General features: G+C 36.2%; 1 protein-coding gene across 1 annotated transcript; it reads right to left on the bottom strand.

Annotated features, from left to right (window-relative positions):
• Positions 1-11,287: 11,287 nt before the first annotated feature.
• LOC133035393 (zinc finger BED domain-containing protein RICESLEEPER 2-like) lies at positions 11,288-12,368 on the bottom strand. The gene is made up of 2 exons (XM_061111267.1): positions 11,902-12,368; positions 11,288-11,789 (listed from the first exon to the last, which is right to left on the bottom strand). Exons 1-2 carry the CDS (start codon positions 12,366-12,368, stop codon positions 11,288-11,290), a joined length of 969 nt encoding a protein of 322 aa, XP_060967250.1.
• Between the last annotated feature and the right edge of the window lie 1,000 nt (positions 12,369-13,368).

The following is a 13,368-nucleotide window of genomic DNA, read 5'->3' as shown; positions in this document are numbered from 1 at the left end:
GTGCAAAGCGGAAAGAGTTCACTGATTTAGTTCAAACTGAGGGAATGTCAGTCACTGAATATACGACAAAGTTTGATCGGTTGGCTAAGTTGGCGGCGGGAATTGTGCCGACTGATTTTAGCAAGAAAGAAAAATATTTAGCGGGTTTGAGTGCAAAGATTCGGCGTGATCTGGTTATTACTACTACTGAAGCAACCACATATGCGGAGATGGTTGAGAAGGCTTTGAGAGCCGAGGGTGCAGTGAAATTTCTTCAGGAGCCCCGGGTGACTCCGAGTGTTGGTGGAACCCCCACTGTTCCTACTTCTGTTTATGGTAGGGATGGTGGTGACTCCACCACTGAGCAGAAAAGAAAAATTAATCCGGCTTCTAGTGGTTCGGGGCAAGGCAAGCGGTTCCGTGGGAACCAAGGCAGAGGAGGACGCCAGGGTTACTCTTACTCTGAGTGTCCACTGTGCAAGAAACATCATCCGGGAGAGTGTAACCGGAAGACATGCTTTCTGTGTGGCATGGTGGGGCATTTCAAGAAAGATTGCCCCCAGGCAAAGAAAGAGGAGCCGAAAGCTGAGGTGAAACCGGTGCTTGCTCGTGTGTTTGCCATTACCCAAGCTGATGCTGCAGCCAGTCCATCTGTTGTGACAGGTCAGCTTCCCGTCAACAACTTGTTATTTGCATTATTATTTGACTCGGGAGCTACAGGTTCATATGTGGCTACAAGAGTAATTGATCTTTTAGGTAGGCCTTGTGATATTTTAGAAAGAGGGTTTGGAACCCTAATGCCTAGCGGGGAATTGGTTATCTCTAATAGGCGCATTAGGTCTATGCCGATTAGAATCGAAGATAGGGAATTGAGTACTAACCTCATAGAATTGAAATTAACTGAGTTTGATATTATACTGGGAATGGATTTCCTATCCAAGTATTCAGCCAGTATAGATTGTAGGCGTAAAATGGTGACTTTTCAGCGGGAAGGTGAAGATCCATTTGTTTATGTTGGATCAGTTCAGGGGTCTCGGATCCCGGTTATTTCTGTGCTGAGGGCTAGGGATTTACTATGCAATGGTTGTGTAGGATTTCTAGCGGTGGTGTTTGACTCCAGCAGACCTGAAACATTTGGGCCTGAGGTAGTCCGGGTGGCGAAAGATTTTCTTGATGTGTTTCCCGAGGAGTTGCCGAGATTGCCACCACAGCGAGAGATTGAATTTGTAATTGATTTGGCACCTGGAGTCGAACCTGTTTCTAAAGCTCCATATAGGATGGCTCTAGCAGAACTCAAGGAGCTTAAGTTACAACTTCAGGGGATGCTTGACATTGGGTTTATTCGACCCAGTGTGTCTCCCTGGGGAGCTCCGGTTCTTTTTGTGAAAAAGAAAGATGGTTCCCTCAGAATGTGTATTGATTACCGAGAACTAAACAAGCTGACGATTAAGAAAAAGTACCCGTTGCCCAGGATCGATGATCTGTTCGATCAGCTTCAGGGAAAGACAGTGTTTTCGAAGATTGATTTACGGTCTGGTTATCATCAACTCAGAATTCGGGAGGAGGACAGACCTAAGACTGCTTTTAGAACCAGATATGGGCACTATGAGTTTCTGGTAATGTCGTTCGGATTGACTAATGCTCCTGCAACCTTTATGGATCTCATGAATAGGGTATTCAAGGATTTCCTCGATAACTGCGTTATAGTGTTTATCGATGACATTCTTGTATACTCTCAATCAGAAGAGGAGCACGAGCATCATCTTCGAATGGTATTACAGCGACTTAGGGATCACAAGCTGTATGCCAAGTTTAAAAAGTGCAAATTCTGGTTGTCTGAGGTGTCCTTTCTAGGTCATATTGTTGGGAAGAATGGAATTATGGTTGATCCAAATAAGATAGAATCAGTGAATAATTGGCCGAGGCCCAAGTCTGTGACGGAAGTTCGAAGTTTTCTCGGGTTAGCAGGGTATTATCGACGTTTCGTCGAAGGATTTTCTAAACTTTCTATGCCCCTAACCGAATTGACTAAGAAAAATCAGAGATTTGTGTGGTTAGATAAGTGTGAAACAAGCTTTCAGGAGTTGAAGCAACGTTTGATAACAGCTCCGGTGTTAGCTTTGCCATCAGATCAAGAAAAATTTGTTGTTTATTGTGATGCATCCAGACAGGGTTTGGGATGTGTTCTGATGCAAGCTGACAGAGTCATAGCCTACGCCTCTCGTCAATTGAAGGATTATGAGCATCGTTACCCAACTCATGATTTAGAGCTCGCTGCTGTAGTATTTGCTTTAAAGATAAGGCGACATTATCTTTACGGTGAAAAGTGTGAAATTTATACTGATCATAAAAGTCTTAAATACTTTTTCACCCAAAAAGATTTAAATATGAGGCAGAGAAGGTGGTTGGAAATAGTTAAGGACTACGATTGTGAAATTTTGTATCGCCCCGGGAAAGCCAATGTTGTGGCCGATGCTTTAAGCAGAAAAGGTCCCGGTCAAGTGTGTACTACGATTATGATAGCCCCTCAACTAGCCTCGGAAATGGTTAGTGCAGGAATTTAATTCGTGGTCGGGAAATTACATAATTTAACACTCCAATCTGATCTGTTGGAGAGAATCAGAAAGGCAAAACTGGAAGATCCCGAGCTAGTTAAAGTTCGAGACGAAGTAGTGGCTGGTCGGCCTAGAGGCTTTTCAGTCTCGAGCAGTGGAATGTTATTATATAAAAGCTCGAGTTTGTGTTCCTAATGTTGGTGAGCTTAAGAAAGAAATACTTGATGAAGCTCACACCACGCCTTATTCGTTGCATCCGGGAACCACCAAGATGTATCAGGATTTGAAACCCTACTTCTGGTGGTATGGGATGAAAAGAGATGTGGTGGATTATGTGTCCAAGTGCTTAACCTGCCAGCAGATTAAAGCTGAAAATCAGAGGCCTGCAGGGTTATTGCAACCTTTAGTCCTTCCAGAATGGAAGTGGGAGGACATTGCAATGGACTACGTAACTGGTTTGCCTAGAACTATGGGGATGTATGATTCTGTATGGGTCATCGTGGAAAGATTCACAAAATCGGCTCACTTTCTACCAGTGAAAGTTACATATTTAGTGGATCAGTATGCTGAATTGTATGTGAAGGAGATAGTTCGTCTCCACGGAGCCCCTAAATCTATTGTGTCAGATAGGGATCCAAAGTTCACATCGAAGTTTTGGGTGAGTCTTCAGAAGGCTATGGGTAACAAGTTAAAGTTTAGCACAGCCTTTCACCCTCAGACTGATGGTCAGTCAGAAAGAACTATCCAGATTTTAGAAGACTTACTGCGAGCCTGTGTCATGGACTTTGAGGGTTCATGGAGTAAGTACTTGCCTTTAATTGAATTCTCCTACAACAACAGCTACCAAAGTACAATAGGGATGGCTCCCTATGAGATGTTATATGGTAGAAAATGTCGTTCTCCTATTCATTGGGACGAGACAGGAGAAAGGAAGTACTTGGGTCCAGAATTAGTACAGAGGACCAATGAAGCTATTGATAAGATCAAGGCTCAGATGCTCGCTTCTCAAAGTAGGTAGAAAAGTTATGCTGATCTGAAGCGCAGAGATGTTACATTTCAGGCAGGGGAACAAGTTTTCCTACGGGTTTCACCAATGAAGGGTATTAGGCGCTTCGGGAAGAAGGGTAAGTTAAGCCCTAGGTTCATTGGGCCATTTCGGATACTCGAGAAGGTCGGGCAGGTAGCATATCGGCTAGCCTTGCCACCAGCATTATCGGCTGTTCATGACGTATTTCACATTTCTATGCTGAGGAAATACGTGTCGGACCCGACTCATGTCTTGAGTTATGAAGCCCTTGAACTACAACCAGACTTATCCTATGAAGAGCAACCTGTTCAGATTTTGGATAGAAAAGAAAAAGTTCTTCGAAACAAGACTATTGCACTGGTTAAGCTGCTCTGGAGGAATAGTAAGGTGGAAGAAGCCACCTGGGAATTGGAAGAATTAATAAGTCAGTGAATTTAGGTTATAAATTCTTGATCTACTTATTGGAAGCTCAGTTATATAGACCCATGGTCCCCCCACTAGTTGAGATAATATTGCTTGTAAGACTCATATAATTGGTTTTGATTAATCAATTATAATTCTCAAATTAGACTACGTCTATTTGTGAATTTTTCACTAAGTAAGGGCGAAATTGTAAAGAAAGAGTTTTAGGGGAATATTTGTTAATTATGATACTTTGTATGGATCAATTAATAAATATGATAAATGACAATATTATTTAATAATTATTTATAGTTATTAAATAGTTAGAATTGGCATTTAAATGGTTGAATTTGAAAATTGGCATTTTTGAGAAAATGAGATGCAGAAATGATAAAACTGCAAAATTACAAAAAGTGAGGCCCAAATCCATATTGCCTAGGTCGGCCACTTTTATAGTGTTTATCATCTAATATTTTCATTATTTTAATACCAAATAATTCAAACCTAACCCTAGTGGAATGCTATAAATTGATAGTGAAGGCTTCAGAAAAAATTACACTTACTTCTGATTTCATTTAGAGAAAAACCTGAGCCTTCTCTCTCTATACCTAGCCGCCACCTTCTTATCTTTCTTCTTCCTTGAAATTTCGAAACCTCTTAGTGATTAGAGTAGTGCCCACACACAGCAAGTGATACCTCAATCATAGTGAGGAAGACTGTGAAGATAGACATTCAACAAGAAGGAGTTTCAGCACTAAAGAATGAGAGAAAGAGATCCAGGTACAGATCTTGATAATACTGTGCGATAGAAAGGATACAAGGGTTAGAGATCTGAACGGAAGGAGACATTTAATTTCGCTGCACCCAATGTGAGGTTTCTAATACTTTATATGTGTATATTTCATAATCGTTTTAGAAGTTCATATTTAGGGTGTTAATCAACATACTTGTCAGTAGATCTAAGATCCTGGTAAAATAATTTCCAACACTTTACACACAGATGCTAAGCCCATTAACTATTGATCACCAACAATATGGGCTAACACAGCAAAGAATTATCCAATCAACCCAAGTTTTAATAAAACCAATAAAAGTTAATGTAAGCCCAAATAAAAAGTCTAACATTCTCCAACTTGGGCTACATTAATTTTAATACATATATATTATATATCAAAATAATTTTGTTTGAAAACGACTCATGGGTTGAACAATAGGAAAACATTTGTGGCCACTTTAAAAATGATAGTTCTCTGATAGCATCTCAACATACCGGTCCAATTTAACTTTTGATAATGAACTATGACAATGATATTGTTTTTAACTCAACAAAATACATTCATAATCACAAATACCAAAGTATTAAATCGACATGGTCAATAAGTCTTGTAATGACCGCTCTAGTAATGTGGATTAGTAAAGGCAATTAGCACTAATTTTTATTATTTTATTATTATTTGTGAATTAATTTTAAATGTGGACCCCAATATTTAGAAATAAATGTTAGAGTTATAATTTCTCAATTTCGGAGATTTTATTAAACTCTAGGGGTATTATTTAGCTTATATGTGAAATATGTTAATTTTGTAATTTTTGCTCGGCGACAACGGAAAATGCGATGGATGGCTAGATTGATCACGTGGGTAAGTTTAGAACCCTATTTCATAGTGGGAAATAGTTTAGAGAAAATAAATTATCGGGATTGAGCGGGGTTATGGAAATTGACCATTTTACCCCTAGCTTTAGAAATACCCTAGTTTTAAGTCTAAATGGCATTTTAGTCTTTTGTTTAAGGGTGAGTGAGGTGGCTGCCCAAGTAGTTGACACCTAACAATTTAATTTTCAGCAAGGGATTAACTTAATCCTTTTGTCTCATTTGAAGAAAAATCAAGGAAAAAGAAAATATTGAATTTTGAAGTTTTCTCTTGAACCTCTCTCTCTCTCTTGCTTTCGGCTGAGACAAACCAAGGGAGTTTGTTGTTGATTGTTGGATTTCAGCAAGGATTTCATAGGAGATAATCAATCTAAGGTAAGTTCCAATGAACCCTTCTTAGTTTCAAGTTTTTTTAAGTTAGGTTGAAATGGTGTTTTGGGGTAATAGGAGCTGTTAAGGTTTGAATTACTTAGGGTTCGAATTCAAGGGTTAGTTTGAGCTGATTTGAGTCCCTAGCTACTGGTTTTGATGCTTGATTTTAGTTCTAAGCAAGCTTGAGTTTTGAAACTCAAGCTTTGAGCTTTAATGGCATAATTGGATTTATTGGTTTGTTATGTGAATTACTGCTTGGATTCTATTGTTTATGCATTGTATAGGTGTACTGGAGAGTTTGGTAAGGTTTGGGATGAAATTGAGTTAAGGTGATGGATTTTTGTGTTCCCAACACAGAACCGGTCGACCGGTTCTGGGGGACCAGCGGCAACCGGTCGACCGGTTGGTGACCCAGAACCGGATGGCCGGTTGGGAACCGGTCTGCCTGTTGGGGGAAATTCCAGAACCCTAGTTTTGGCCAATTTTGAGATATTTAGGGTATTGCCATGAGGTTTATCGATAGGGAAACTCTTAGTTTCAAGTTTAAGTCCCGGAAAGTGATTTAGCGAGTCACTCATCTGTGTTGCTATTATTGTGATTAGGGCATCCATCTAGCACGTGAATTCCGTTCAGGTCGGCCAGCACACTTGAATTCGGAAAACAGGTAAGAACTGTGTATAATGTATGATGTGATAATCTGAATGTGTGTATATGTGATTGTATATGCATGCTTGAATTATGTTATGCACTACCAACACTTGTATGAATAAGTTATAGAGTGCATTGGTATAGTGATTTTTGTCATTGTGAGTACGACACAGTGATACCAACACGGGCACGGGGAAATGCTAAGGTGTGTGGTACATCACTCATTGTTAGTCAGTGATCGGGGTAAACCCTACCAACACTCGTACAGTGAGGTATGATGTGTATGTGGTATAGTGGTTGTACCCTGGTATTGAACGTTCATACTCATCTGTTAAGCTCTGTAAATAGGTGTATGGGCGCCTATTTACAGGTCGAAAATTATATGGTATGTTATATGCATTACTTACTGAGTCTGTTGACTCACAGTTTCTGCTTCCATGTGTAGGTAAAGGAAAGGCGAAGGCTGAACAAGAATGAACCTGAGCTCGGGTGAGATTGTACATGTCAAGCAGCGCGACCTGGAGTGTTCGGTCTCGGGACATCTGGGAGATGTATTTTGAAAGTCGCTGTGCGACCTGAAAATTATGTATTTTGAAATGTAAAGTTTGAACAGTAAATTTTACAAAGTTTGAAATCGGGATCCCGGAATTTGTAAATATTATATTATATTACAAAGTTTAATATTTAAAGCAAAAGTTTTAATTGACACGTTTTTCGAGAAATTTCTTTGATTAGCAAAGATTGCACAATAATTGAAAAAGCACTGTAGCGTGCCTTAGCATTAGGGCGTTACAAGTCTAGTAGTGTGGTAAGGAATTATGTTCAACATGTGATCAATTTAAAATAACATAATATCCTTATCAGTCCTGAATTTCACTGATACCATGATGCTTAATAAATAAGCCAGTGAAATTAACCATACACTACTTAATAAATAAGTCAGTGTCACTAAACTTGCTTAAAAAATTAAGCCAACAAAATATCATTGTCATTAAGCAAATATACTTAAAATACAATGATTACAACAAGATATGAACTACATGCTTTCAATTCAATTATTCTCGAGAATATAACAAAGCCTAATTGAAAACATACACATCCAATAATCATAAAAGTATTGGCCCACAAAGTAGTTCATAACATTAACAAGTAAATTTCATATAAATGTAATCTCAAAAGATAAAACAAGAAACTCCCACCAACCCAAAGAAACAAAAGATTATAAAATGCTCATATCAACAACATGTTTATCAAACAATATGACACTTAATCCTTTGGTTAGAGGATCTGCAAATATCAACTCGATCTTTCAATATTCTATCACAATGTCTCATTTCTTAACCAAGTTTCTAATAGTGAGATACTTTATTTCCATATGTTTGGAACCACTACTAATCTCATTATTCTTTGAAAAGAAAAAAACAATATTATTATCACAATAGATTAGTATAGGAGAGGAATAGAACCAACTAGTCCTATCTCTAAAATCAAATTCTTTAATCATAAAGCTTGCAAAGATGTCCCATAATATACGCAAACTCAACATCTATAGTAGATGATGTGATTAAAGTCTATTTAAATTTTTTTTTAGAAATAGCAGCACCAACAAAAGTGAAAATATAGCTAGAAGTTGACTTTAAATCATCTACATAACCACCAAATCTTAATGTGAATAACTAACAGCTTGAAAATTGTCGACATGCTTATACACAAGCGTAAAACTCTTCGTTCTATGCAAATATCTCGAAACTTTCTTGGCTGCAACCCAATGATCATGCCTAGAACCAAATAAATATCTCCTAAGAACATCGACTATGAAAGCAATGTCAGGTCTAATAAGGTTTGCATAATCAATTTTATTCAATAATTAATATAATCAAAAAACCCATATTTAATTTCATAAAGAAAATACATAAACCCTAAAACTTTTATCTTAAAATTCTCCTAATTTATTGAACGATTTTAGTCATATCCGATACCAATAGAAAGAGAATTTTATAATGAGTAAAACCCTTAAACTTTTAAGATTAAACAACGGAAAATTTAACAAAAAATAATAATAAATTAATATGTAATTGTAAAAAATTAACATATACATATTAATTATATAAATTATAGGTTCTAAATTATATACAATTGGCAATCAGATATAACATGTTTGAAAATTAATAATAAACCCAAGATCATTTTGTATATAACATAAAACACAATAATAATATATAATAATTAGGTATGCGTAACTGATTGATCTATAGCAATTACCTCAATTCAATCCATAGCAATTACCTCAATTCGATAGTGCAATACTATCAACTAAGTCTTCCTCCCTAGATCTCTAAATCAGAAGCAGTTTATTTATCTAATTATCAAAAGGTATACAGTTGTCATGAGACAATATGTACTTATAGAGTTAGGGAGGGGACTTAGCTACGTAAACCTAGTTGGACTGTGCCTGCTCATCAAAGGCTTCAGTTAACTAGAAAAGCCCACACTTCTGCTTCACCTAGACTTTACACACAGATGCTAAGCCCATTAGCAATTGATCACCAACAATATGGGCTAACAGCAAAGAACTATCCAATCAACCCAAATTTTAATAAAACCAATAAAAGTTAATGTAAGCCCAAATAAAAAAGTATAACATAAGTATGTACGCTTTCATGCCTTGGGGGTAGCCAATAAAAATAGAGGCTCTACTCCTAGGTGTAAATTTATGCCTTTTAAAAGGGAGAGTAGAGCCATAGGCTACACATCCAAAACTTCTTAGGTGATCATATTTGGGAGTTGTACCATGTAAAATTTGGTATAGAGTCATATAGGAATGTCAGTTGGGCCGGGCCCGGCCCGGCCCGACTCCTTTTGGTCTAGCGGGTCAAGCCCGACCCGGGATAATCGGGCCGGGTTAGGCCCGACCGGGTTTTTTTTTTTAATTTTTTTTTAGTTAGAATACTTATTACTTTGTTTTGTTTCATTTGGTAAAGTGAATGGTATTTAATTTTGGTGGTGGTTGAGACAATTCATTATAGACACTTTTTTATTTATTATGTTATTTTACAGAGAGAGAAAATTTGATGCGAAAATAGATAATGCATCAAAACCCACCATTGATTATTATTATTATTTTCCCACTTTTCTTTTTATTTTCTTTCTAAAAATTATTATTATTATTATTATTATTAGGAGGTGGTTAGTTATAACTATTATACTATTATAATATGACATGCCTTATTAAAAGGGATTTCTTTTTTCTTTGGTTTTGTCATGTTTTGAGTCATGGGTAATGAGAGAAATATTATGTTGTTTGATTACGTTTTAAAATCAATATTGTGATGGTAATTTTTTTTCTTTCAATTTTACTTTAATAATAGATAAGGTTGGAAACTAAGGTTTTCAATGAATAATTGAATTTTTGTTATAATGAATAAATGAGTGATTCAATTATGCATACTAGAGGAAAGTATGAGATTGTACTTTTGTTCCTAGCAATATTTAATACATCAATAATAACTACCAACCATAAACTCAAATATAATAACTAGCAACCATAAGTACTAAACACTACAATTTGTTCTCATGCATGTCCTCACTCATATACTAAAAAGAACACTGTACTTTCTAATCATCAAGATCAACTACGTAAGTCTCCTACAAAAAAATAAAAACAGAAAAAAGTACTAATAATAAAAATAAATAATTTACTTGATAAATTACAAAAACTTAACTAATTACCATTGTTGGATCAACATCATTATCTTCATCATTCATTGTTGCTGTTAAAAAAAAATAAAATAAATATTAATTCTAATTAAGAAATGAAAAAATGTATATAAATATATATTTACAATTTTTAAAATAATATCTACCTTTTTTGTCAGTCTTCAACCAATTTTGTGTGCATACTAATGCTTCTAATGTAGAAGGATGAAGTCTCGATCAATGTGAACTCACGTGCCTACCACCAGTGTTGAATGTAGATTCTGAAGCAACAGTGCTAATAGGCACATCAAATACATCCTTGGCAATCATACTCAACAAAGGGTATTTGAGGCCCGTCACCTTCCAATAGTTGCATATATCAAATGACTCTTCAGTCCTAGGTATCAAGTTCTCCTCTAAATATAAATCCAGTTCAGACTTCATATTCTCTACTCGATAGGAAGCTCTAACAAATCTGTCAAAGTTAGACGATGTTGATACATTTTCTTCTTGAACCCTTCTTTCTCTCAAATGAGGAAACTTAGACCCATACTCCTCTAGTATCTCGTAACAAAGCTCACGAACCTTCGCAATTTCAGTTACATATTGCTCATCTCCATATATTACAGGGAAATAATATTCGAACAAAAAAACCGCCACACACATAAGCCCGTGAATCTCTCGCCAATATTTCTGGAACTTGGACATCATTTGAGTTGCCATGTCCTTAATAAAAGGCACCTCTGATAACATCCATGATTCAATGTTTATCTTAATTTCACATATTTTTGGAAAAAAAATATTGGCGGTAGGGTACTTTGTTCCAGAAATTAATTATGTTACTTCATGAAACAACTCTAACTTATCACACAATTGTTAAGCATTTTTCCAATCAATTTCCGAAGGGGCACACCTCAAACGCAACTCCCGCAGCCTTGCACGTTCAAATACTGTCTTCTAGGATAAAGCTGTGCTAAGCATTAGAAAAGTTGAATTCCACCTCGTTACACAATCAAGTGATATTTTTTTGGTGTATGGTACTCCAAGTTGACGAGCAGTGTCTTCAAATTTTTCATGTCTTTTTGGTGTGCCCGACCAATAAGCAACACTGTCTCGAATTTTGTCAACACTATCACCAATGACAGATAAGCCTTCTTTGACAATTAGATTTAAAATATGTGCACAACAACGCACATGTAGCAACTTTCCCTTCAAAATAAAACTGTCAGGCTCAAATTGTCCTTTCAAAAGATCAATCATGGAATCATTGGCAGTACAGTTATCGAGAGTCATTGTACTGATCTTGTCTTCTATTTTCCAATCATTAAGACAAGATGTTAGGGCCTCAAGTAGTGCTGGAGCATCGTGAGGACACAGAACATACTTAAAACTCAATATCTGACTGTGTAAGCTCCAAGAATCATCAATAAAATGAGCTGTTACAACCATATATCCTCTTCTGATGATTTGCAGTCCACATGTCACTGGTTATGGCTATTTAGCTCCTACTTTTTTCCAAATTTTTCCTGCACTTTTCTTTCTCAGTTTTATACATTTTCATAATGTCTGACCTAATTGTATTCTTTGACACCATTTGAAACATGGGACATAAAGTGCTTGAATATTCTATAAACCCGCTATGCTCAACCATAGACAAGGGATATTCGTGCTTAACGATCATTTGAGCCAATTTGATCCCTGCTAAATCAGGATCAAAATTAAAAGAAACTAAAGGGCTTGCAGTTGCACTAGGATTGGTGGCAAGTTGGGCCTTTCTTATAGGACACGTTTTCACGTGAGAACTTAAATGCCTAGTCCCACTAGAACTTTCTCCCACCAACTTACGCTCGCAATACTTGCAAACTGCTTTAATTTTTCCATCAATTTTTTGCCGTGTGAAATGATCCCATGCACGAGAAGTTCTTTCTCTCTGATTCTGAGTTTCATCTACTGTATTACTAACAGATTGTACTTCATTTGTAGTTGATGGCACAAAATCAACATCATCCTCAAAATTAGAATCGATTTGACAAGACATTCTATTTTAACCTACATTAACACCATATTCTCATATCTATCAATTTATCCATGCAATTGCTTTAAAAATATGATAAACATATCTACAAAAAATCGGGCAGCATTTTCCCTATTTTATTAACCTAACCATCTGTCAATTTTAACTATAAATAATCAGATAACACACAATTTATCATCCTTATATCACTGCAGCACACAAATTTTGCAAAACCTACTTCAGTATGGATGAATATATAAGATATTCATACTCTTCTATAAAATTATATGTACTATAATAAAGCAATTATAAAAAAATATATACCTTCGATGAATCGAGATTGAAATTTCCACTTGACTCAAATTATTTTCAAACACTTGCAAAACGCCAAAGCCTATCAAAAAATATAAAATAGAGTAAATCAAATGGAGCCAATAATTGATGTTTGAACACAAATGACAAAAAGATGAGCACAAGAGTGATTGGAGAGATTTTTAATACTAATTAATTAATTAAGCTCAAACATGGGCGATTGATTATGTTGGTCTATGAAGTTTTGATAATAAACTCGGTCAAACCAGAAACCAATGTATTTATGTTCGGGAATTTCAAACCCAAAGTTTCATGCAAATAATGGTATCCATTCAAAACAGTTAATAAAACTCTAATGTAAGTAATTTGATTTCTAGTAACTAGTGGAACAGAACGCACAAACTTATAGAAGTAAAAGACCAGGGCAAAGCTTCAAAAGTAATGACTGGAGACTTGACCCAAAGTGTGTTCCCCTCAAAAGCTTTTTCGTGTAGAAGGACTTGAAGACTGAAAAGAAAAAATGCATTGACATTTCCTCAAAACCCAAATAAAATTCCATCAAAAGGTATCATTGTCTATGAAGGAATCTTCAACAGGAATTGTTATACACTACTGCAAAACAAGGCTTTAGCTTCCCTTTTTTGAACCCATTTTATAAAAAGGGAAGCTAAAGGGTCTGAAAATACCCGCCTATTGAAAATTTACCTTTAGA

This window comes from Cannabis sativa, chromosome 1 (assembly GCF_029168945.1).
Source record: "Cannabis sativa cultivar Pink pepper isolate KNU-18-1 chromosome 1, ASM2916894v1, whole genome shotgun sequence".
NCBI lineage: Eukaryota > Viridiplantae > Streptophyta > Magnoliopsida > Rosales > Cannabaceae > Cannabis > Cannabis sativa.
Note: the sequence above shows the minus strand (reverse complement) of the source record. Positions and strands in the feature narration are given on the sequence as shown.

Excerpts from the sequence above, each read along its gene's own strand:
- LOC133035393 (XM_061111267.1), bottom strand. The coding sequence starts at position 12,368 with ATGTCTTGTCAAATCGATTCTAATTTTGAGGATGATGTTGATTTTGTG. Across the intron at positions 11,790-11,901 it reads GTGTCAAAGAATACAATTAG|AAGAGGATATATGGTTGTAA; the intron begins GTCAGACATTAT and ends GCAAATCATCAG.